Genomic DNA, 26246 nt, shown 5'->3' on the forward strand with positions numbered 1-26246 from the left:
ATCACCTTGTTTAATATTTATTCCCATAACACGGAAAATTTGGACCTCCAGGAATCGAACCTGGATGCACGCCCATGCTCATAAAATTTCCATTGCCGGTGCCACTTTCGCATGCAAAATTGGAATTGGCGCCGTTATTATTATTATTGTAAATGTATGGATTATTTAAACCTCCATTTCCATTATTATATTGATTATTTACTGAATATTGATTACCTTCAAAATTTGCTGTCATTTGATTTGGATTTCCATTTTGATACGGTAACTGCGTGTGATGTAGTTGTAATTTATCTGAATGTGAAAAGTATTGTGAATGAATATGTGAATTTTGACTTGAATTTGGGTACATTTGTTGCGCTTGCGTCTGAGAATGGAAAGAGGCGGTAAAGTCATGTCCATTATTATGGTTATAGAATGGAATTCTTCCCCTATTTTGTTGAATATCTTGTGCAATATATGCATTATTTGGGGCACTATATGAAAATTGTGAATAGTTATTTTGAAAGTTTTGGAATAATAAATTGCCTTGATTGTAACCAAATTCAGTTTCTGAAGTTCGTCTTGTTATTTGATTTTGGTGATTATCTTTTCTTAAGCTTAGGTCAAAATTAGAAAGGGAATTTTGTCCATAAATATTTCCGCTTCCAAATTGTTTAAATCGATTAAAGTTCTTATCTTTATTGTATTGAAATTTTCCACTTGAGTTTGTAAGATTTTGGTTTGATGCTCTTCTATTGTTTTTGTTCTTAATGTAGTGACCCTGGTTATTGTTATTAGGCTTCTTTTGATATTCTTTTTGCTTTTTAAGTGAGATATTATTTGTAATAGAATCCTCAACAGCAGATTCTTGAATATTACCCAAATTATCATACTTTTCTACAAACTTCTTGATTGAAACTTCGTTTAAATTAACACTAATATCATCACCACTCTCTTCTTGTCCATCATCATCATCTTCATCTTCATCATATCCATCAGGAATAACTTCTCCATTTTCAATTTCAGGTTTTAAAGAAGAACCATCTTTCATATTAGAGTTAGTAGCACTTGATACTTTAGTTTTAGGGTCTTTTTTAAACTCCTTGTTAGAGAAAGGAGATTTTGATGTACTTGAAGTAAATACTGTACTTTTCCTATTTCCATGGCTTGTACTTGATAAATAACTACATTGTATTTTACCTGCCTTACCTAATATAGTAGAATGTCTACGATCACAATATATTTTGGTACCTTTTTTAAGTAAGTCATTATTTACATTACTTTGTTTAGATAAGACGTAGAATGGAGATGAAATTGGACCAAATGTGTCTATAATTGCTCCTACTATTGTCTTATCCTCCAAACATAAAACTGATCCCAAATCTAACATTATAGTGGATGGGTCACTTTTTACTATAAAGATTCCCTCCATGCCAAATATTGCTCCGTCATCAATAATGGAGTAAATTTCTCCAACAAACTCACAAGGAAGAGTAAGATCTACCTTTTCTGGCATATCCAAAATCTCAATATTTGGTAGCCAGCTTAATTTTTCTTCAAAGTTGTCTAATTGACCATCTTTTCTTATGTTACTATGCTTTCCTTTCTTAATCACCTCTTCTTCTGATTCTGCCATCTCATTTTCGCATTCACTAATATCAGATAAAGTACTCTTAGTACATTTATTATTATCCAGAATAATACCAAATTGAGATAAATAATCATCAGATAGCTTCTCACCCAAAATTTCATTTTTAGATTCATGAACTTCAGAAACTTTATGGCGGTAAATCATCTCCTTCCTAATTAACTCCTTAATCTCGTTATCCTCATTTTCGCTGGATTCATAGCCATCATCTTCAGAATTATTCAACTCATCATCTGTTAAGATAATATCAACATTATCGGATGTCTTCTCATTTTGTATTTTCCTACCTCTTGAAGAATCTATCGCAGATAGAATGGAAGCAGACTTGTAATTTTCTAGTTCTGCGAACTTGGATGCAAGTAATAAATCGTCAATTTCTGTTTCTCCATCAATAATTATCTCACCTCCACATAACTCATCAGCTTGAACTTCCATTTCCTGATTTTGATGAGGAAGTCCTTCAAATGAAAGTTCTCTTTTAACTTTCGATTAAATATTTATTAATAATTTATTTACTTACGTGTCAAATTTGACATGTCTGGCGCCTAAATGGGAATGTATCTTTAATTTTACAAGGGTAAGAGGCGTAAAGAAATTTTAGGGTTAAAATAAAACGAGAAAAGATGAAGAGAGTTAAGAATGGAGAAAAATGAGCACTTTTGGTTAAGGTTTGTTCATGTTTAGATTAAAGGATGAATTTTTTTTTTAGATATATAAATATAGATATATATATTAAATTTTCCTTTTTGTTAGTTACAATTTGGATTAAAAAAAAATAATTCAAAATAGTTGGCGCCATTTGTTTTAATATGTTTTCAATTGATAAATTCTTTAATTAATAGTATATATTAATATATTTTCAATTATAATAAAAATCAGGAAAGAAAACGCAGAATTAGCATGAAATTGTGTGTGAGACAAAAATAGTTAACTAATAACAAAGATAATCTAGAAGTGGGAAAAGGTGCATAAGAAGATGGATGAAATAGGAACAAATAAAAACTATATAATAATATTACTTGGAAGACGGCATGTAAAAGCAGGATTTTCTAAAAAAATGGAACCATTTGTAATTTTGCAGACAAGTGAGCTCTTTTCTAAGTGTGTGGATGTATTAGAAATATCAGAAAATGATAATACAAATTTTTCTAAAGAATCAAATTATGTGACAGTTTTTAAAGATCCCATAAACTGGAAAAGAAGCTGGAGTTCTTTGATACGTATGTTGTACACTGATTATTTGATGTCAAATCCTAAGGATTATCCAGTAATACTATTAGAAAGACCATTTTTTCCAATAGAACTTTCAAATTATATTAAACAGATTCTATTGGAGAACTATCAGGTTCCTGGTGTTAAGAGAATTAGTGAGCCAATAGTAAGTCTTTTCACCACAGGATTTAAAACAGGAATAGTGGTTGATATAGGAACAAATGAGACAATAGTTTGTCCTATTTACGATGGATATCCAATTGAATATAATGTTAAAATAATTAATTGTGGATATGATGATTTTAAGAAGAAATTTATGAATGAATTATTTTCTCAATATAAAGAAAAACCAGAAGAAGACATAATTAAAGAAATAAGTAACGATTTAATGGATGATATTATCTTTCAGAGCGGAATAGTAAACCACGAATTTAACGATAATATTGAAAGTAATCCCAATATTACAGATTTTACATATGAGAATTTAATAGTTAAAGATAAATACATTAATTTAGTTGTTGATAAAAATACCAGAACCAAACCATTCGAGATTTTCTTTGGAGATAAAGCATTTCCCAATTCAGAAGTCATTCATCATATTGTTTTAGATGGAATCATCCAAGTTTTATTAAATTCTAATATTGAAACAAGAAAAGAGCTTTCTCAAAATATATTAATTTGTGGCGGGCTTGCATCCGTACCAGGTTTTGAAAGAAGAGTCTCTTCTGAACTTGGAGAACTAATTTCAAATGAAAAAATACTAAAACCTTTAGCAGATCATTTCTTCGTTACTTGTCCCCCCATTTCTCCTTTTATCAGATCATACTATGGTGCAGCTCTTATGTTACAACATGAAAAAATTAATTATAATTTTGAAAACACTAATTTACAAAGAATTTCCTCTAAAATTAACTCAAAATTAGAAATTGCATAAATGCCAATTACGTGGTGCATGCGCATGATTTGCGCGCCTCAAAGTTTCTCCCCACACTTTTGGAGGCAGTGTATAATTTTAGGAATAATTAGTCAAAAAAAGGGGAATTATTCGATATAGAAAATTTAAAAGCTGATTAAATAACTGGTCATTTTTATTACATATGATATCATGTAGAAACTGTGTATGACACTTTTTTTGGTTTTTCTTTTTTCTCCCAAAATTTCAACAAGGAAGACATGAGTTTACTTAATCATTGTAAGAGGAGGATCATAGAGGAGATCATTTCACCGGTACGTGCAATGTCTGCTTCTGGAAGTGATGGATATTTAACTATGGTAGTTGATCAATTTACACTTAAAGTAATTTCCTCATGTTGTTCATTCTATGATATTATTGAGGCAGGAGTTACCATTGTCGAGCAGTTACATTCAAAAAGGCAGCCATTAAGAAAAATGGATTGTATTTACTTTGTAACAAACGAGAAGAGAAATCTTGAACGGATTCAGAAAGATTTTGAAGGTGAAGGGATGTATAGGTCAGCTCATTTGTTTGTTACTGGTTTTAGGGGAGAAAGAATGGCAGGTTTTGATATACTTTCTAATCACGAAGGTCTTTTGAAGAAGTTATTAGCTTTTAAAGAAGTCAATTTAGACTTTATTCCATATGATAGCAGAACCTTCTACATTGATATTGATGGTTTATTTACAACTAGTCTTGATCTTTCTGAAAAGCTTCAACAACAAATTATGTCTGGAATTAATACATTATGTAAGACTCTTGGAGTTAATAGTAAGCCAGTAATAAGATATCAAGCATCAGGAAGAGTAGAAGTGTCAACAGAATGTAAGAACTTGGCTGAAAAGCTCAATTACTTGCAGAATGGAGGAGCCGAAAGCAATGAAGAATGTACAATATTATTATTAGATAGAAGTTTTGATACTGCTCCATTGTATATACATGATTATCACTATCAAGCATTAGCTTATGATTTATTGAATATTCCAGTATCTATTAGTAATCCTGATCATTATAACATTTTATCAAGTACTAGACTTGACAACACTAACTTGAAGAATAAGGACGAAAACCAAAAGATGGATGATGTATATGAGTACGAAGTCTCTAGTACAGGAGGAAAAAAGGAAATAAAGAAGGCAGTGCTTGATGAAAGGGATTCAAAATGGGTATTATATAGGCATGAACATATTGGAAATGTAAACCAGGCAATTACGGATGAAACTTTAAAGTTTACTCATAATAATGTTACTGCAAAGATCCATAGAGGGGAAAATAAAGGGTCAAATTTTTCAACAAGTGAGACAATACAAGCAGTTAGAACTCTTCCTCAATATCAACAAACTCTTTCCCGATACTGGACACATATTAGTTTGATCGGAGAATGTTTTAATATTTTAAAGAAGAATGATATTACATCAATAGGGGAAATTGAGCAATGTATTACAACAATGTTAGATTCTGATGGGAAATCCTTAACTGCAAATAAGCAAAGAAGTAATCTGCTTACTGTGTTGGATCAATCTGCATTGGGAAAATCGGAAGGAGAATTTCCAATAATTAATAACAATAATGACAAACTTAGATTGATCTTACTATATATCTCGCATTATACAGGAATAAATAATGATGATTTGAATCAATTAATTGAGCATGGAAGGCTCTCGAATAACGATCAAATTGTACTTAAAAAACTTCTTGGACTTGGCTTGTGTAACTCATTTGATGATATTGCAGCTGGAAATGGAAAACATATTCACAAATACGAGCTTAATAATAAAGAAAGAGTTAAATACTATAAACAAAGATTGAGAAATATAGAAATCAATCTTTCCAGATTTGAGCCTTTAATAAAGACAATAATCTATCACCTTCTTTGCCAACTCAATATTGGAAACAACTCATTAATTTCTTATAATAGTTTTAATCAAAATAGTTTTAACGAAGAATTTCCTTGCATCAGTAAATATTATGCTAATGAAGGTTCACATTACTTGCTTGGAAACTTGAACCAAATACAATCTCATTCTTCTATTCCTAGGTATTCTTTAAAAAACAAACTTGTGATTGTATTTGTGATAGGGTCTATTACATTTCCCGAAATTAGATGCGTTTACGAACTTATGAATGAATCCAATTCAAATATTTATATTGGAGGAATTAATATTACTACTCCTACTCAACTTATAAGGCAAGTTCTACACTCATAAAGTAATTACAATTAAAAATAAATACTAAATAGTTAATAAATAACATTATCAAAGTTTAGTTTAATTACTTTTATACTCACTGTGTTGTTTCATATTTAAGTAAAAATATTAATTTCCTAATTCAGATTTATCAGTTCATTCGAAATTAATATTACATTTTTTGTCCACATGCAAATATGCAATGGCCATGGCGGGCAATTTTTGCCGCCCGAAATTTATAAGCAAGGTCTAGAGATCTTATTTGACATTCAATGTGTAAAATTGGATGAAATAAGGAGAAAAAAAGATAATAGTAGGAGAGAAAAAAATAAGGAAATATTAATTGAGCAAATTCTAGTATTATCAAATAAAAAGATTAAGAGAGAGGTATAAAATTGATTAAAAATGGGGAGAAAAAGTAGTGATGGATCCGGAATGGGAGCGGATATTCTGCATGCATTGGGGTTTAATAAGACCTCAAACTCAGATAATTCTGATACTGCAGATAATAAAAGCAAGGGTCAGACAAAATTAGGTAGACTTAAATTTCCTAAGAATAAAAAAAAATCAAAAAAACATAATATTGAGGTGGATTCTGCTAAATTTAGCACAGAAATTGATTTAAAAGCAAATGACAATAGTGAGATAGAGCAAGCAAGTGAAAAGCCTACAAATTCAAGTTTAATGGATGTTCAATTATCTTTTGAAGGAGTTCTTACTGAGCTAGAAAAATCTTTGGAAAATATTAAAAAGAATGTAGATCATGCAGAATCTTGTTTGGAGAATATTTATATATCTGTAGATAAGCTGGAGAAGTTTTCTGAACTTTGTAAAGTGGAAAATAAAGATGTTATATTAGGTTTGCATAAACTAGTAAATGTACACAAAGGAGCAGCATTACTTTCAACATTTTCTAGTGACCCTACATTTAAAAAGAATTGCGATTACAACGTAAGTGATGAATCAAAATCTGCTGAAAAAAGGCTTGAAAGCAAAAGATCTGGTGATACTAATGTAGTGGAATCTGAGCATGAATCAAATGTTGCAACAGTAATAGAAACTCATAATTCAAATAACTCGGAAACTAAACCAGCTTTTGTTAAATCAAATTCTAAGACTTATAATGTAAAGAACAGTCTATCAAATAATGTTTTTAATAAGACAGAAATGGTTACACCTAGTAAAAGCAATAATAATTTTAATTCTGAATCTCCTAGTGCTAAAAGCACTATGAAAAGTGAACCAATTAATAAAGAATTGGAAATAACAAAAGATGTTAATGCTTCATATTCTGACAAAAATAATAGTGAAAAGTCACCAAAGGAAGGTAAAATTAGTAAAACTGAAAAATTTAAAGAGAAGCTTAACCTCAAAATGAGGAAGAAAAAAGACAGTACACATGAGTCCAACGATCCAGATTCAGCTGATGCAGAAAATAGTACTGGTATTCAAACCAGAATGGAAAGGTTTAAGAAAAAGTTTGACCGAAAAAGTAAATAATTTCTACTTTCTTTTCTCCATTATATTTTAATATAATGCATGTAGTCAACAACATGTGGCGCGTGTTTGGCGCTGGCGGGCTACTGTATGTCAAGAAAAAACTGAATTTAGTGAATTAAATCTAATTAGGAAATAGCTTGAAACTAAAACGAAGGAGAATAATCTTAATTGAAAAGAATACTGGAATTTAGACAAAAGGTTATAGATTTCTTGTATTTTTTTTAGTTTTAACTCCTTTATCTTTAATTTTATAATTTTGTTATTTTCAATTAAGCTTAATAGTTTTTGAGACCATAATTATTATACGATAAGTCTATAAGGTTAGAAAAGTATAGAGAGAGCTTGAAAGGTTGGAAAATGAAGCAAAGTAAGCCTCAAGATAAAAGACAGGTGAGGCAGAGGTACAAACAGCATGCAAAGGATGCAAATGATATATTTGAGTTAAATTCTCCTATTGGAGTTAGTTGTTTGGATTCTGCATTACAAGATAGGCTAAATATTATTCTTCAAAAGTATAAGGATTATGGGACAGAATCTAAGAATATGGTATTGGGAGCTTTGCCTTATATTGTTTCTATGTTAAAAAAGGTGGGATATTTAGAGTTTAAGACTCCATTAAAGAGTACTATTAGAGAGAATAGTAAAACAATGCTATTTGCAGATATTTTGAAACTTGATGAGGAGTTTGGATTGTCCGGTACCTTTCAAGGATTGTTGGGAGAAAATATTCCCATAAGCAATTTAAGATTAAAGAGTCCGATAAGATTAATGAACGTGGAATTTGCTATTAATCAGGAATCTGTTGTGGATTTAGTTTTTGATCTTCCAGGATCCTTGATAGAATCCAAAGATTATACTAACTATTCTTATTTTATTAAGAGGGGAGCATTAGTTATGGACTTATTTCATAAGTTACTTAGCAAAAATAAGGATAATAAGATACAAAACATTGCAGAAAATGAGGCAGAAATGATAAATAGAGAATTATTATCTAAGGAAGATCTTCAAACTATGGGTAAGAATGGATTACCTACGCTTTTGTCAGTCAATCAAATCAAGGAAATTCAAATAGAAATTGACTATTTGTATGATCTAAGGTATATTCCAGTTGTTTCAATTGTATTAGTATTAAAATCAGGTAAAGAGTCGAAAGATTTATTTCTATCAAAATTTAGATTCAGAATCCTACCAAGTATTCCTGAATCATCCAAATTGAGTAAAGATTCTATCTCAGTATATAGAAATTGCGTAAGAAGGAGTTTTATGAATTACGATACCTTCAAATATTATCAAGATCAATTAAATTCATGTTTTTTACCACCAACACCACAATATAATGGGGCTATTTTGAGTAATACCAAAAATCAAATGCTTAAATTATCTCAAATTATTAATGAAGTTTTATCTTCTGTTATGCTTGAAGATACTTTCCTACTTCTCAAACTTTGGTGTATAAGATGGAAGATTTGGAATCACTTAAAAGTTAATGATCAATTTAGACTTTCTGGTCAGTTTGATGAAGAAATTCTCTTATATCTTTTGTTTCATACTCTGGAATTAAATAGAGATGTATTAAATTCAAGAAAAACTAGCTCATTACAATTATTTAAGCTTGTATTAATGACTCTACAAAAAATGATCACAAATTGGAAATCTCAAGATAAAGATCAACCCGGTACCTATTACGTGTTTGGCGAATTATCACCAAAATATTATGAGAAAATATTTGTACAAGGTAAAGACTTTAAGAGGACGAATTTATTACATTTATTTAATAGAGATTATATTGGAAACCAAGTTTTTATTTTAACAGATGAAGAAGATCAAGTATATAATGTATTTTGGAGATGTCAAGATTTACTCAAGGAGGAGTTACCTGAGATATTAAATAAAACTTTGTCACTTTTTGACAATAAAGAAATTCTTGGTTATTCTGAAACTATTTCTGATATATTTAGTCTTGGAGTTGAGCTTGATAATAAGTTAAGAGTTCAAGGACATGATCAAAATAAGATTTTGAATGATACTCCTTTAATGCTTACATTATTGGAATTTGATTCTTGTATAATGATATCTTATCCAAATTCTTTTCATAATATTCAACTTAGTTATTTAATTTCACCAGATAACAATATTCCAAAAGAAATTAGTCTAGGTGAAGATTCAAATCCAAAAACTATCAAGAGAAATTTTGATTCAATTTGGGAAAATTGTCAGAGTTCAAATTTGGTTGAGATCACGAGACGAATCTTAATTAGAAGCTACACCGATAGAGTCAAAAATATAAATTTGAGAGAAATAGTCTCAAAAGAAAAGTTTGGATGTATTATTGGTATTCAATTCGCTTCAAAAATTACAAGATCTATAGATAAAGGTCCTTTTGTTGATACTTTTGAGGCAAAATTATTTAAAGAATTTTGGGGTAATGATAAAATTGAGACAAGAAGATTTAGAGACGGTACCGTATTAGAAACATTAATTTGGAATAATGAAATTGATTCAAATAATGAATTTATTACAAATAAAGGGATTAATGAAGATATTTTAAAATATACATTAAGTAGACATCTCCCACAAGTTAAATTAAATTCAGAAACAATAACAGGTACCAAAGATAATAATAATATTACTTATTCTATGACACCTTTTGGATCTATTAATCCTTATTTAAGCCGAGAAAAAAATGTACATGAAGAATTCTCCAACTTTAAATCTATTATTACTGGATTAACTTCTCTTCCTTTAAGTATTAAATCAATTCAATCATCCAATTCAATTTTGAGATTTATGAAATTTTATACCAACTTAAATTCTGATCTAAATGAAGGAGAAGGAGAAGAAATACAATGTGTAATAGAAATGGAACAATCTAATAAATGGCCAAAAACAAAAGAATCTATTGAAAAGATTAAAATTGCATTTTTATTATCAATACAAAAAGAATTAGGAGAATTACATTCTATTTCTTCTGATATTATACCAGAATATAATTATTTAGAAGGTACCGATAATCCTGATTTAAAAGGCTTTGCTCCATTTTTAGATGTATATTGGAAAGGAGATATCACTTTTAGAATTAGTATATTTCATCCAACAGAATTAGAACAAATTGCAAAAATTACTATTGAACCTGAAAATATGTCAGAAAAAGTTATTGAAGAAAATATTAAATTTCCACAGGAAAACCTTTCCCAATTACGTAATTTGTGGTGGAAAACACAAACTGGAGCAAAATTACTCAATCTAAGTAATTATTTCCCTTCTTTAAGACAAACTATTAAGAAATTAAAACAATTTGCCTCAGTTAATAAGATCCCAGATTCTCAAGAATTCTTAGAACATGTTGCTGCTTATGTATATACAAATAATGATCTAATGAATTCTATATATAAGGTACCCGGTACTTCTACTACTGGATTCTTAAGATCTTTATGGTTAATTTCAAGATTTGATTGGGAAAAAAAACCATTAATTGTAGATTTTGATTTTCAAATTAATGAAGATTCTGAAATTAAAAGAATTTCTACTTCAGAATTTCAAAAGCTTGATCAGATTCATTCAATTCAGTATAATTATATTAAAAAGCATAAATTACCAAAGAATTTTTTTTATGTATCATCACAATATGATCCACAATCTTTGTTGATTAAACTACCAAGTTTCTATAATTCTACTAGATTAGTTCATTTTTCAAAATTATATATTAATATTATTGTTTATCAGAATTCATTCAATCTGCCAATTAAAGAGATTAAATCATCATTCTTAACTCAGCCTAAAAATGACATTATTATTTGTCTTCAACAAGATTATATGAGTCTTATTAATCCTCAATCAAAAAAGTTTAAATCTTCAAATGTACTAGCACTTAAAAAACAATATGTTAATTTGAATTCTACTCAAGAGTTATTAAGTAACTGTAATATCAAAGCTTCACCTTATAATGTTGCTAAAGAGATTTTTGAGAGTTTTATATTGGAAATTAAATCACTTTGGAATCATCAAGTTGATATAATTTATGATTCTTATGTACTTCCTTATCCAGAAAAGATTTATCTTAAAGTAAGAACAAGTCAATTCTTTCCTTCAAAAATTACTGAAAGTCAAAATAAAAAAAGAAAGAATCATCTTCCTGGTTGTATTATTTCCTATTCTAATAATTCCACTGGAAATTACAATATTTTTACAATACCTAATTTACCTCTTATTTTAAGTACAATTTGGAGTAGATATTCTGGTTTTATCACTGATATACAGATATAGGATTTTGTTTTAATTTCAAACTACTTAATTTACTTGGATAATTTTAGATAGATAGAAAAAGAGAGATAATGAAGGAAAAAGAAAAAAAAACAAGAAACAAATCAATTCAATATTAATCGCTATATTACTAGTCCATAGGAATAATCTGTCAATTTTACGATTTGTACTCCAATTTTACTTTCTTTCATTATATTATTCATTTAAATATATTATTTCTATAATCTTATTCAACGAATCCTTTTTTTTATTTTTCTTTCAAATTTGATCTTAATTCATCTTTTTTTTTCCCCTATTGAAATTAACCGATATAATCAATAAATTAAAAAAAAGTTTCCCACATGCGGCGGGAAAATATTGGCGCCTCATGCCAGATTAATTTATATAATTTTATATAATGGATCATTAAGTTAAATAATAGTGCAGTTAATAATAATAAAAGTTAATAATTGTAATATAATAATAATATTAATATTTGAAAAATTAGTATTAAAAATATATTTATATATAAATAAATATACATAAATATATAAACATTTATTTATAAATATATATTGGAGTTTAGTGGGAAAGAAAAAAGATCAAGTAAATAAGAAGGTTTGTAGAAGATTGTGTGCAAAGAATTTAAGTAATATTAGGATAGTGTAAATAAGTTTGGATATTATATATAAATATAGAAAAGTAAGTGTTTGGTAGAAAATGAATGGGTTTAGATTGTGTGGTGATATGCTCCACCTTTTGAGCATTTTTCTTCTTTTAAAAAAGTTAAGAAAGAGTAAGAGTTGTTTGGGTATTTCATGTAAGATGCAGGAAATCTATTTGATAGTATTTTGTAGTAGATATATTGATTTATTATGGAGTTTTGTATCAGTATATAATACTTTAATGAAAGTTGTATTTATTGCAAGTACTAGTTATTGTATATATTTAATGAGATATCAAATTCCAATCAGTAGAACTTACGATTCAAATGCAGATAGTTTTCCATATCATAAATATTTATTATTACCAGCCCTATTATTGGGTTTTATTACTTCTGAAAAATGGATAGTTTCTGAGATATTATGGAGTTTTTCAATCTGGCTTGAATCTGTTGCAATTTTGCCCCAATTAGTACTTTTACAACAATTAAGAGAAGTAGAAAATTTAACATCAAATTATGTTGTAACTATGGGACTTTATAGATTATTTTATATTTTTAACTGGATTTACCGTTTCTATGCTCAACATTATGTAAACTGGGTTGGCTGGATTGGAGGACTAATTCAAACAGCAATTTATGTGGATTTCTTTTACTATTATGCAATGAGTAAATGGTATGGCCAGAAATTGATACTTCCTTATTCTATTGAGATTTAGTTCATGTAATTATTTATATTTTCTGCAGTATATATTGAATATTGAGTATAAGTAGAATAAATAAGATGAATTTCTAAGGAAGACTTTCAGATAAGTGAGGGGAGGGGGGAGGGAGGCATCGGAGTGTAGGTCAAATTCACGATCCTCTGCTTTTTTTTTTCTATTTTTTAATATTCTTTCTCTTCCAATTAGCATCTAAACTGAGTATAAATTAAGAATCTCATTCTTTTAGTATCAAAAAGAGAAAAAGAAGAAATAAAGGAAGAGAAGTAAAAACATATATTACTTAGTATTAATTTGGACAAAGTTGAATAAAATAGAGAAAGAATTAGTGACCTATTATTTCATGTTCACTCTAATTAAAAAGTATATTTTCAATATTAAATCTTTGAGTTTTTGATGATTTGGTCCAACATAAGTTTTTCAGCTATAATAAGTTTTTCTTGTATATATGGAGATCCTCTATATTTTCCACTTGCTTCATTCAATTCAAGCATTCTTCTTGCAATCTAAAGAACAATATGAATAATTCAAGTTAGAAATAATGCCAATATATGAAGATACATTTTTTTAAAAATTTCTTTATTAGTTGAGAAAGATTTGAACCATATTTCAACAGAAATTTGGTTATACAAACTTTCAGAAGAGATTGATATAATGATATTTATTATAAACTACAACACTTACCTTTTGTATATCTTCTACAGAATACTTCTTCCCAAATTCGGTACCTAGGATTTTGTTTGCTTCTCCAAGAGTCATTTTACTTCCAAAATTGATAGATCGAATTGCTTTAATACCATCTAAATCAATTTTAAAGTTTTAATGATAGAATTATATTTGAATATTTAACAAATTTTAGATAAACAAACCTTTATATGAATCTTTAAAACATTGCTTTACAACACTTTGTAAGGATCCTGAAGTAATCTTAATTAACTTAGTTATTACTCTGGAAATAGTTATTATTAATTATTATGAGTCAGAAATTTTGGTAAATTATTCAAGTCAACACATCTTAGCTTACCTTAAAGTCCTCGGAGACATTCTTATTGAAATACCATAAAATTAATAATATGCTTATTTTTCTATCTTTCCATGTATTTATTAGATTTATATATAATATATATTATATAGCCAAAATGTACTAATATAAGCATTAATTGTTTATATTACCATTTCTTTCTTAAATAGAAATTCAAAATCCAATAAGAAATAATGCAAAGAAAAGATATAAATTCAATATTAAGAACTGAAATTAATATGAATGAATGTGAAGTAGAAAAACTATTATTGTAATCACTTGATAACTTGTATTATTTGTGGGGAAAAGTAAAAAGCTGAAAAATTAAGAAATCTATAATTTATTAACCAATTATTTTATAAATGAAATAGACCATTAAAAAAATGAATCTAATTAATGATTTAAATCCTTATTTTATTTCCTTCTTACAATCAAAATTTATTATTAAAATTATAAATGATTACCCCCCAACCGCTTTTATAGAAAGAATTTGCGATTTAGGCGGGAAAGATTGCATGCAGAAATGTAGTAGAGAATAACAATAATAACAGTGGTAATAGTAATAATAATAATAGTAATAATAATAAAAATAATAATTAATTAATTAATTAAACAATTAAAAAATTTAATGAAAGATCATTTCTCCAATAAGAACGGTGATTCCAAAAAATCGAACTGAGACTTTACTTAGATTAGTATTATCATTACATGAACATTTATTATATGAAACAATTTCTTTTTCAGTTTCAAAATAAAATATGTCATCCCTGACACTAAGTAAAATGGCGGGAGAAGCTTCACAATGGTAATAAATCATAAAAGATTGACCAGGAACATTCCAAAATATATTTTTGGAACTTAAAAGAATTTCATTCAAGAATTTAAGACATTTTACTTTAAGTTTTGTGGAAATTTGTATTGGATATAAACTTGAAAGTAGAGATGTAATAGGTGTGTTACTATTACGTCTTGTATTATTTTTAGAAGAAATAGTTGATACAATAATATTACCAATGCTAGGATGAATATTGCAATTAAATGTTGCAGAAGAGATATAAATGGGTCCATTACATGTATTGTATGTATGATCATGAATAGAAATAGCTTTACATTTAACAGATTCACTGAAAGGGAGTACATGATAAGATTGACCAACTTTAAGTTGACCATATTCAATATATAATGATGCTTTAAATTCAGATGAAGATACTGAGATGATTTCTAGAATACATGCAGAAAAAGAAGTAAATTGTTTAGATTCTTTATGACAATGACATTCAATAGGGCGTGGTATAGATCTTTTTGAACTTTGATTAATGCTTGATAGAATTTCAAACAAACTAGGCCCTTGATACCAAGAAGAAAGTTCTTTGGGAAAGGTGTTATTTTTATCATTAAGAATATTGACTCCATGATATGCACTTATTGGTAAAAAAATAATATTTGAATCATTTTTAATATCAGCAAGTTCTAAATTTATATAATTACTTATTGTATTAACAATATTTGAATAAACTTGTTCATCCCAATTACATAGATCCAATTTATTAACAGCAAAAATAATATTCGATACATCTGCTAGAAGTGAATAAATAATATGTTCAATAGTTTGGCCTTTTTGAAATCCTGAATCAAATCCTGAGCTATCAATAACTACAATAATATTATCAGAAAACATTGATATTGAAAAGCTGTTAGGTATAAATTCAGAATGTCCTGGTGCATCCAATATTGTAACAAGTTTTTTTTCAATCATCATACTTTTAGCTGATATATTGATTGTAATTCCTCTTTCCCTTTCATCATCACAATCATCAAATATCCAAGCATATGCAAAAGATCCTTTTCCAATGATCTCACTTTCTTTCTTGTACTTTCTCATCACTCCCTCACTAATTAGTCCCAAACTCACAAATAAATGACCCATCAAAGTTGATTTACCAGAATCAACATGGCCTAACACTACACAGCTGTAATTATCTATTGTAGGTGTTGATATTATTTCATTTTTCATCTGAATTTTTACTCCTTTATCCTGATTTTGTTTAGCCACATGTTTTTTATCTGTTTGTACTGTAGGTTTTGTCTTTACTGTTTTTGTTATTGTTTCTCTTTCATATGCCACATTATCATCATCATCTGAATAGTAATCAGAGTCATAGGCATCATAATAATCATCATCTGTCAATTCCACATACTTTGATCGTGTACGTGCCATTGTCACCTATTGACAGTTTCTTCAACTAATAATAATAATAAACAGATAATTATGTTGCTCTGGTTTTGTTATAGATTTGTATTATTCTATATTTCATTCACCCTTTCTTCTTTTTTTACTGATTTTTATTCCACACTTTTATCTTGTTTTCTTTTTTTACCTTTAATAACGTAATTATAATAAATATATTATTTTAAACAAATGTCGGCGCCAAACATTTGGCGCCGGTTCGGTGTAAAGTCTAATTTTAATATTATTGCATTGAATAGTGCATGGAGGGAAAGAAAGAAAAAAAGATATTATGAAAATGGAAGTTAACAAGTAGATAAAGTAAAAATTGAAAAATTTGTATATATTTATAAGTAAATTTATATTAGTTATAGATTTGTAATGGATTTATAAGAGAAAATAATCACAAATTAAAGAATAATAATTTAGACTTTAAAAAAAAAAAAATTATATTAAAAAAATTTTAGGGGTAAATATTAAAAAAAAAATGCATGCAGAGTACCGGCATTATAATTATTAGTATTTTTATTAAAAAAAAAACAAATAAATAAATAAATTTTTATTAATATAAATTTAGGATTAGAAATATTAATATAAATTAAAATTAACTAATTAAATAATAAATACAATTTCTTAGAATGATAATAAAGTTTAAAAACTTTGATTTACTTGATTAAAAAGTTAATACAAAAATGGAGAGTATAAATAAAAGATCAAATAGAATAGAGTTAGCATTGGATGATTGGGCAAAGCTCGTGAAAAAATCATATTCAGTAGAAATTGATCAAATTAAAAAGAAACACTCAAAAATATTAAATCAATATAAACCTGATCGAACAATATATATGGAAAATGTATTATCATATCAATATACTAAAAATATTTGTTTATTAGCAAGTGAAATAATTCGAAGAAATGGTGTATCATATTTAATAATTGATTTCTTGAAACAAATGTTATTTTTAAGAGGTTTTTTTGCATTAACAAAAGACAGTATACTAATGCAACTTACAAGATTTTCAACATATATGAAATTAGTAGAGGTAAGTTTTCCTATTATTATATTAATAAAGTAAATGAAATAATTACATTTTTATTACTTATTTAAAATATTAGGATGGAATGAATGCTATATTTGAATCAAATAATAGTCAACATAAATCAACATTAAATATGATCAAGGAAAATAGAAGAAGAATTCTGATATATAATCTTAGAAAAGTTCTAGGGAGTGGTATTGGTCTTAAACATGATAAACAACCAGTATTTTATATTAGAGTAGTTGATCTACATTTGAAAACAACTTTATCATTTGGATCAATCAGTGAACTTAGACAATTGATTGTTTGGGAATTAGAAAAAGTAATATATTCTTTTTCAGAAATATCAATGAAAGAAAAGAATTTTATATCTCATATTTCATTAGTTTTAGATTTTAGTGAAATGGGGATTTATACTTGTAAAGTGGAATTTCAATCTTTTATGAGATTAATTTCAGAAATTTTAGATTTTTATTCTCCTTTATTAATTAATACAATAATAATTCACAAATCAAAATCTTTAAAAGAGAATTTATGGTATTCTATTGAGCCAATTATTTCATTATTATATGATAGAGAAATTATTACAATTTTTACTGATACGGAAGAAGAACTTTGGAAACTTTTGAAACCTATGAATAATGCTATTCTTCATTCAAGGGGTGGATTTATACCAAATACTTGTTTATACCCAGTTTGTTCTAGATCAACTGTTGTTCCAAATATTGAATTATGTATTCAAAAAGAAAATGATCAACAACATGAAACTTGCAATAAATATTCTACATATAAAAGTTTCTTTTTATCATTTAAACCAGATTTATCAATTAAAAAATTCATTAATAATTGTGTAAGTATAGAATGTAAATCTATTGATAGATCATATTGGACTGAAGAACAAAATGTAATAAAGACTGAACAAGTTCAGAAAAATTTTATTTATGATATTTAATGATTGATTGCTCAGTACCCTTAGATATTATATTAATTATTATACTAAATTTATAGAATATGTTGCAACAAAAACAATATGATAGTTGAATAATTTATATATTAAATTCAGGCATTTGAGTTAGTTTTTTGTTTGTAATAAAACACTAATAATTGGATTAAAATATGTTTACTTTAAATAGTTTTAATTAATTAAAAATCAACCTGTTTATTTTACTCTTCTATTTCACACTTTTTTTCTACATTTATTCTTTTCATTCTATATTATTTTTTTTCTATTATTAATTATTTTGATTCATAATTTACATGCAAAAAGGCGCCAAATAATTGGCGCCACAAACTTTATGTCACAATTTAATAGAGGTTAGAACTAGTTGATAAAAAAGAAAAAAGAAAGAAAGAAAGAAATTAGAACACAATATATATGTATTTGGTAGAAAAGGTTGAGTTATACTTGGAATGCTATAAATATGAACAAGCAGTAAGTTTTAACAAATATATTTTAAATAGTGATCTATTTGTACATTTTCTTTTTTTTTTTGAAAATCAAAATATCATATTAATTGAAAAGAGTATAATTAGATCAAATATATATAATAAATATTTATTGTTTTAACTTGTTATATTAGTGTAATTATAATTGATTATAAATCAAAAGAATTAGCAAATATAGTAATGGAATGTATTAAGCCTGATTTTATTTTATCTAAAAATACGAAAGATTCAAGAAGAGAAATAATGGTAGACAACACAGAATTAATAGTGTAAGTTAACTTTACATGCTTTTTGTTTTTCAGTTTATCAATAACTTCAGTGAAATAGAAAGTTCTAATGTTCAAATTCTAAGAAAAACAGTAAATGCAATATATGGAGCTTTAATTTTGTCGACTAAAACAATTGAAGAGTTTAGTAATATATAAGAGTGAATTCTTCACAATTTATATCTTTATTGAATTTGAGTATGAATCAAGTTCTTTAAAAATAGGTCTAATAAGTAAAAAGTATTAATAATAGATATTAATATTCCAATGAAATTTAATAACTTTTTAAAAATATATATCTTTATGTATGTAAATATATCTATATGCATAAATAAAAATGTTAAAGCTTGGAAATATATAATATTTATCTATTTACCTGTATTCATACATATATATAGATAAATAGGTAAATATTTATTAGTTTTATTTCTTTCCACTTGTGAATGGATATTATCCGTGATTATATCAACTTTTCCCCTTCCCCTCATATTTGGCGCTCAAAGGTACCGTTGTATGTAATAATTTACTGAGGGAAAAAAAGGATTATTAAGCATTAAATAAATAAATAAATATATATATATATATATATATATATATATGTATTTATATATATATTAAAGGTAAATCAGGAAAGTAGTAAAATTACGAGGATTAATAGTTCTTCACTAATACTTGCATATTTTCAGTCAGAAAGCCAATATAAAAGAATCTAATATATGTGGATGTAAATAAGTATATACTAAAGGAAAATAAAGTCTTAGATATATGAGTAATATGGAAGGAAATATTGTAAGTTTAATATAAATGACTGAATAATTATTATATTAATACTAATTTTCTACTTAAAAAAACACTAACTGAAACAGAGTTGTAAATCTAAACCAAAAGTAATAAAGGGAATATGTAAAAAAAATTTATGCAAGAAGAATAGTGAAATACTTACCGAGGATAGTTCTGAGAATGGAAGCTTTATTGATGATGAGAAAAGTGATATATTTAATAAAAATACTTTAGCTGATGGACAGGAAAATAATAAAGAATGCGATACGAATAGAAAAATTCGAATTTACGCTGATGGAGTGTATGATTTACTTCACCTAGGACACATGAGACAACTAGAACAGGCTAAAAAGATGTATCCAAATACTCATTTAATAGTAGGTGTAGCAAGTGATGAAGAAACACACAGATTAAAAGGAAGAACGGTACAAACTTTGCAAGAAAGAACAGAAACATTAAGACATGTAAAATGGGTGGATGAGATCATATCTCCATGTCCATGGGTAATTGATGAGAAATTTGTTGAAAAACATAAGATAGATTTTGTTGCGCATGACGATGTTCCATATGTTGCAAAGCAGAAAAAAAGAGATGAAGAAGATTCATCAAACACAGATTGTAATAGCAGTGAAGAAAAGCCAGTAATTTCGTACGACCAAGATGATATTTACGGATGGCTTAAACGCTGTGGTAAATTTAAAGCTACTCAAAGAACAAAAGGTGTTTCTACAACAGATTTAGTCGTAAGAATTCTTCAGAATTATGAGGAATATATTGATCGATCTTTACAGAGAGGTGTGACTCCAGATGAATTGAATATTGGTTATATGAAGGCAAATCAAATCCAAATGAAGAAAGGTATTCAAAGATGGGGTGAGAAAGTTACTAATGAATTAACAAAAGTGACTCTCACTGACAGGCCACTAGGTATTACATTCGACGAGAGTGTTGATAATATTAGAAATCAAATTCACAAATCTTTTGATGCTTGGAGAGGAGTTTCCAAAAAGTATCTTGAAGGCTTTGCCAGAACATTTGACCCAATGAGATCGTTATTCAGAGAAAATCGTATTTCCGAGGGTGAATCTCCTTCCTTCAAGTAAATGCATTAATTAGTCATTTTGGTAGACGATATACTGCTACTATTACTACTATTCCTATATCTATTACCTATAATAATTTACTGTCTTTCTTCGAAAAATTCCCGGCTGCAAACATGCATTTTACCTGCATGCGTTTTTTTCAATGTGGACAAAAAAGGATAATGCTTACGTGTTTTTTTTAGTGGATAAAAAGAGTCTGATACCGGTATGCAAGTGCACACATTTTTTTTTTTTTAACTAATTTCATAATTTTTTTTTTTAAATCGATAATAAAAAATTAGGAATAGCAAATGAATTAATTGTTTTAATTTTTGTTATTAAGAAGAAATTAAATGGCAATGAGTGAATTAATATTTGTCGAGCAATGTGTTATAGTTATCAGAGATCTCTAAACAAAAATTCGAGTAATAATGAGGGGTGAAAGTGGATATTCATTATATATAAAGTATATAGGAGATATATATTATAAATATAATTTAAGATATAGTACTCTTCGACCGATAATGGCGGGAAGATCTACTGAAGTTATTTAAATATTGCAAATTTGCACCATACCCACAGTGGAAATGAATACAAGGGAATAATTATTTTGAATAGAATTCGAAAAAACAAGTATAATAATAAAGAAAATAAATCTTGAGTGTAATTCAAGTATAAACAAATATTATTAATAAATAAATATATTTTTATTTATATATATTTATCTATATACATATTTGCATATATTCGGTGTTTCTGAAATACATTAATATAATTTTAAAAAACAAAAAGATGAAGAGTTTATTTAGTGCAATTATTTTCTTTTTGGTATTTGCAATTTCAGCTTTAAATGTAAATTCTCAAGAATTGATTTTAACAACTGAATCAGCAGTTTCAACAGATCAATCCACATTTGGGAATTCTTCTTATGTAAGCCCACCAATAAATTCAACAAAAGCATCAAGAAATGACACTTCTTCATCAGATTCAAGTGATACAGATGATGAAAAAAACCCACTTAAGAAGTTCCTAGAAAAGATCAAGAAAAAAAGAAATCTTGGGCTTACAAATGAGGAGATGGACAAGTTCAGCGAAAGAGAAGAGATCGATATTGCACAGAAAGAGTCATCCGAAGCATCAAAGGACTCTAATGCCACCACAACTACTGTTAAAGGAAAGAAGGGAGAATACAATAATGGTTACAACCATCATCATCATCATCATCATCATAATCATCATCATCATGGATATAAGCCACATAAAACTACTACCACTACCACTACTACCACAACAACTACAACAACAACTACTACTACTACTACCACTAGTACTACTACTACTACCACTACCACTACCACTACCACTACTACTACCACTACTACTACTACTACTACTACTACTACTACCACAACAACTACAACAACAACTACAACTACAACTACTACAACTACTACAACAACAACAACAACAACTACTACTACTACTACTACTACAGAAGCTCCAGGTTCAAGAATCAATTCTTTAAGGCGTTTAAGAGGTCTTTCTGAAGATAATTCACAAGATGTTGAAGAAGTGAATCCCCAGGAAGAAGCAAGTAGATTAAGTAAATTAACAAATATGACGAAAGAAATTAAGTCAAGTTTAGTAGATACATTCAACAATACAATGAGTATTGATATTTTAAATAACACAAAAAGCATTGTAAATCAAACATTAAACTCGATTGAACAGATAAAAAATGTTACAACTTCAAATTTACCATTAAACTCAACCATTTTAGACCAAATCAAAGAAACTAGATCTGTTGCAGTTAACCAAACAACAACAACTATTGAGAATAATTTAAACAATTTGACAAATGTTGATCTAGATTCAAAAGTTGCTATTTTAATGGCTCCAATCAATGAAACTTTATCTATTCTTCAAGAAACAACTAATTTAACAGGACTGACCAACTTAACAAATACATTGAAGGGAACAAATTTTACTGGTGTAGTTGAAGATTCTATTTTGAAGAACAATTTAACACAACAATTTCCATTTAATGGATCTTTACTATTAAATGGTAAGGTAGCAAACATTACAACATTTGATATTCTTCCAGTTGGTCAGAACAATCTAGAAATTGATCTTAACAATACTAACTCTGGAAGTTGTCCAAATGGAGTTTGTGAAAGTGATCAAGAAGTTGATGATGAATTTACATTTGATTCTGATGGGCACATTATCTACAAACAAGGTGCAGTTGAGAAAAATACTGATAAAGATGGATCAGCCTTTTCAGTTTCTTCATCAATCTATAACTTTGTATTCATATTCTCAATAATCATTTCAACAATTTATTTACTACAATAAATATTTTCTTTAAGAGAGATTAAATAAATATTTGCTATTCAAAATACATCATAAAGAAAAATATTTAAAAGATTAAATATTAATAATAATAATAATAATTTACAATTTAAAAACATTTTCAGATTTAAACCAAATTACTTTGATTAATATTTAATTTAAGTAGTATGTAAACAATACACATATTATTATTATTATTATTATTATTATCATTATTAATACTCATATGCTTCTTTTTTCTTCAATCTTTTAATTCTGTCTCATTTTTATTTGCATTTATTAATAAAGTTGTAAAATTTGGTTTCCACATTAATTTTTTTATATTTATATACCGGTATATTACGTAATACAATAACGGTATTATTTATGTGGATATTAAATATATTACGTTTAAATTGCATGTACATGTACATGCAAATGCAAATACGTATGAATACATAAATCTAATATTCTGTATATATTTATGGTTGATAATTGGCTTAGAAATATACAAAAAATGTAAGAAAAAAAAATTGTATTGACTAAATAGGAAAGAAATTATTTATTTATACAAAGTAAAATCATCAATGCTAATTTATAAATATTCAAAGAACTTAACTAAACCTTCTTTTTAATAATTCACATTTTATTGCTTACTTTCTTTGTAATATAAAGTGCCAAAATAAAGCTTTTAATATATTAAATTTGATTCAAATTGGAAATATGGGACGATTCTAGTGGTAAAATAATTTTAACAGTGAATTTACTGATCCAAGTACTGAAATAATGAAAAATAATGAAAATAATAATCTGACTGGGCTTGAAGTAAATTTCTCCTTTTTATTATAAATTACTCTATGATGAATTAAAGCAGGGAATAAGAAGACAAAAATCGAGTCAACAAATCCACCAGCCATAATTACAAGTGAACTTGGCTTATTCTGGAAACATATACCAATAATACATGATAAAAATAAAATTAAGGTAAGTAATGAAATTCTTCCAGTTTTTGTTCTAATAAAAGTAGTTTTTTTATTAATAGTACCAGAAGCAATAACATTATTACCGTTATTAATCAATGGCATTCCTTGTTCATTAAAACCACTCTGGACATTTCTTGAACCTAACATTTCATTCAAATAGTCATTATCAATAAAATTTGTAAGGGCATCCAACATAGGATATATGTGAAGTGGAATTATAAAGAATAAAGATACCACAACCAGTAATCTTGAAATAAAGAATAAATATGATGTATCAGTCAAACTGTTAAGGAGAAATTCTTCAGTTCTATCTCCAAGAAATGAAAATGATATCAATGACATTATTGAATATGTAAATACTATTATAATACCAGTTACAGCTGTTAATATACGTAATCTACTTTTGCTTGGATTATTAAGATTAGATGCTGCTTGAATTATATTGAATTGTGCAAAGAATGCAAAAATACAAATATTCAATAATGAAAAGTAACTTGAAATTGAGTTACTGTTGAAAGATATATTTGAAATTTCTTTAATAATATTATTAATACCAAAACCTGATGAAATTGATTGGCTAATTACTGATGCAAAGCATAGGAAAATGGAAATTACTGATAAAAATGTAAGTCCAATCCAATTAAAGCATCCTGAAGGAATACATATTGGAAAGAATAATAGTGAAAATAATGATATTATTGCAGTTTTTGAACTAAACATAAATAAATAGTCATTCACAAACCCAAAATATGAAATTAGCGCTGGTATTAAGTCTGATAAAACAATTAAAAATAATGGTATGCAAAATAAACAATCTAAAAATACCAGAAAATCAAATAATCTTGGTATAGAAAAAAATGGATTTTCCGATCTCTGAATTCTTAAACTTGTTGTTATCTCTTCACTATATGCCATAAATAATAATGATCCATACGATTCTGCACCTGATTTCACACTTGCATTTGCCAAAGTCTTCATTGATAATACTGAAAATGTACCAACTATTAATGAAATTATCAATCCTGCCATTGCACCACAATTCTTAAATGCTGCTGGAATATAAAAACATCCAACTCCAACTGAAGTTGCAACAACTATTAAAATTGTAGTTAACATTGAACTCTTCTCGTGGGAAAACATTATTGTAAACAGTTCTTTATATACTAGTGATAATTTTCCAATTTATTTCTAATAATAATTAAAATATTAATATTAATAATAATACTAATATTAATATTAATATACCCTTGATTAATTTTCTCTTTTTTTATCAACTAGATTATTATAAATTATATATTTATTTTCTTTAAATCACTATTTCATACAATATTACATCTTACATATTTCATTAATTAATTATATTATTATTTCTTTATTAAATTTTAATATTCGCCGGTACTAAATTAATTTGTGGGAGCATTTCCCGCCCAACTCCTCATATTTCTATTATATCTTTTGCATTATAATTTATATATTTTATTAATACTATTTATCCCGCCAAATTCTCAAAATTGTGCTTGCTTATCAACCAAATGGAAAAATTACTATAAAGAAATAAGGTTAAAGAAACTAGAGTTTACAAAAAAAAGTAAAATACTGAAAGAATAAATCCAAACCAGATTTTATTCATAATTTTCTATATATATTCTAGTCATGGAATGAAAGAAAAGGTCGAATTTTTATCTTAATATTCATATTTACTTGTTATAATTAACATTTTTCCTTTAATTTATGTAAAATGTGCACATAATTCAATTATTCTGATTTTGCCGCCCAAATATTCTTTAATTTCTGTTGTGTGTATGTTTTGTTTTCGTGTAATTTGCATGAATGTATAAATAACAAAGGGCGGCAGCATGTAAAATTTTAATAAGATTACTAATTAAAAGCTATAATTATATTAAAAAATATCTATAAAGTTAAACATAATGAAAGTAATATAAGATAATTTAATTTTTAAATTAAATA

At 27.0% G+C, this 26246-nt stretch overlaps 12 protein-coding genes across 12 annotated transcripts; 9 read left to right on the plus strand and 3 right to left on the minus strand.

The window, feature by feature from the left end:
- Positions 1 to 10: 10 nt before the first annotated feature.
- Positions 11 to 2116, minus strand: cgd8_1060 (uncharacterized conserved protein; the record flags this gene model as incomplete). Its single annotated transcript, XM_627013.1, has 1 exon — positions 11 to 2116. A coding segment is annotated over one exon (2106 nt), but the record flags the coding sequence as incomplete, so codon positions are not given.
- Positions 2117 to 2603: 487 nt separating this feature from the next.
- cgd8_1070 (actin) lies at positions 2604 to 3773 on the plus strand (the record flags this gene model as incomplete). Its single annotated transcript, XM_627014.1, has 1 exon — positions 2604 to 3773. One exon carries the CDS (start codon positions 2604 to 2606, stop codon positions 3771 to 3773), a length of 1170 nt encoding a protein of 389 aa, XP_627014.1.
- A 239-nt stretch (positions 3774 to 4012) lies between these two features.
- Positions 4013 to 6001, plus strand: cgd8_1080 (STXBP/UNC-18/SEC1 syntaxin involved in golgi transport; the record flags this gene model as incomplete). The annotated part of the gene is made up of 1 exon (XM_627015.1): positions 4013 to 6001. One exon carries the CDS (start codon positions 4013 to 4015, stop codon positions 5999 to 6001), a length of 1989 nt encoding a protein of 662 aa, XP_627015.1.
- Positions 6002 to 6385: 384 nt separating this feature from the next.
- cgd8_1090 (hypothetical protein) lies at positions 6386 to 7480 on the plus strand (the record flags this gene model as incomplete). The annotated part of the gene is made up of 1 exon (XM_627016.1): positions 6386 to 7480. One exon carries the CDS (start codon positions 6386 to 6388, stop codon positions 7478 to 7480), a length of 1095 nt encoding a protein of 364 aa, XP_627016.1.
- A 357-nt stretch (positions 7481 to 7837) lies between these two features.
- On the plus strand, positions 7838 to 11743 carry cgd8_1100 (NRAP like nucleolar RNA associated protein; the record flags this gene model as incomplete). The annotated part of the gene is made up of 1 exon (XM_627017.1): positions 7838 to 11743. The coding sequence occupies one exon, from the start codon at positions 7838 to 7840 to the stop codon at positions 11741 to 11743; it is 3906 nt and encodes a 1301-aa protein (XP_627017.1).
- Positions 11744 to 12436: 693 nt separating this feature from the next.
- Positions 12437 to 13099, plus strand: cgd8_1110 (ER/lumen protein retaining receptor (KDEL receptor), signal peptide plus 4 or more transmembrane domains; the record flags this gene model as incomplete). The annotated part of the gene is made up of 1 exon (XM_627018.1): positions 12437 to 13099. A coding segment is annotated over one exon (663 nt), but the record flags the coding sequence as incomplete, so codon positions are not given.
- A 1649-nt stretch (positions 13100 to 14748) lies between these two features.
- Positions 14749 to 16341, minus strand: cgd8_1120 (HBS1 eRFS. GTpase. (RNA metabolism; translation); the record flags this gene model as incomplete). Its single annotated transcript, XM_627019.1, has 1 exon — positions 14749 to 16341. The coding sequence occupies one exon, from the start codon at positions 16339 to 16341 to the stop codon at positions 14749 to 14751; it is 1593 nt and encodes a 530-aa protein (XP_627019.1).
- A 701-nt stretch (positions 16342 to 17042) lies between these two features.
- cgd8_1130 (hypothetical protein) lies at positions 17043 to 17426 on the plus strand (the record flags this gene model as incomplete). Its single annotated transcript, XM_627020.1, has 1 exon — positions 17043 to 17426. The coding sequence occupies one exon, from the start codon at positions 17043 to 17045 to the stop codon at positions 17424 to 17426; it is 384 nt and encodes a 127-aa protein (XP_627020.1).
- A 46-nt stretch (positions 17427 to 17472) lies between these two features.
- Positions 17473 to 18342, plus strand: cgd8_1140 (Sec14d domain containing protein; the record flags this gene model as incomplete). Its single annotated transcript, XM_627021.1, has 1 exon — positions 17473 to 18342. The coding sequence occupies one exon, from the start codon at positions 17473 to 17475 to the stop codon at positions 18340 to 18342; it is 870 nt and encodes a 289-aa protein (XP_627021.1).
- A 1617-nt stretch (positions 18343 to 19959) lies between these two features.
- cgd8_1150 (choline-phosphate cytidylyltransferase) lies at positions 19960 to 20985 on the plus strand (the record flags this gene model as incomplete). The annotated part of the gene is made up of 1 exon (XM_627022.1): positions 19960 to 20985. A coding segment is annotated over one exon (1026 nt), but the record flags the coding sequence as incomplete, so codon positions are not given.
- Positions 20986 to 21756: 771 nt separating this feature from the next.
- On the plus strand, positions 21757 to 23319 carry cgd8_1160 (signal peptide plus His and thr repeats, signal peptide plus transmembrane domain or GPI anchor, predicted mucin; the record flags this gene model as incomplete). The annotated part of the gene is made up of 1 exon (XM_627023.1): positions 21757 to 23319. The coding sequence occupies one exon, from the start codon at positions 21757 to 21759 to the stop codon at positions 23317 to 23319; it is 1563 nt and encodes a 520-aa protein (XP_627023.1).
- Positions 23320 to 24029: 710 nt separating this feature from the next.
- cgd8_1170 (amino acid permease like integral membrane protein, signal peptide plus 11 transmembrane domain) lies at positions 24030 to 25418 on the minus strand (the record flags this gene model as incomplete). Its single annotated transcript, XM_627024.1, has 1 exon — positions 24030 to 25418. One exon carries the CDS (start codon positions 25416 to 25418, stop codon positions 24030 to 24032), a length of 1389 nt encoding a protein of 462 aa, XP_627024.1.
- Between the last annotated feature and the right edge of the window lie 828 nt (positions 25419 to 26246).

This window comes from Cryptosporidium parvum, chromosome 8, assembly GCF_000165345.1.
Source record: "Cryptosporidium parvum Iowa II chromosome 8, whole genome shotgun sequence".
Classification (NCBI taxonomy): Eukaryota; Apicomplexa; class Conoidasida; order Eucoccidiorida; family Cryptosporidiidae; genus Cryptosporidium; species Cryptosporidium parvum.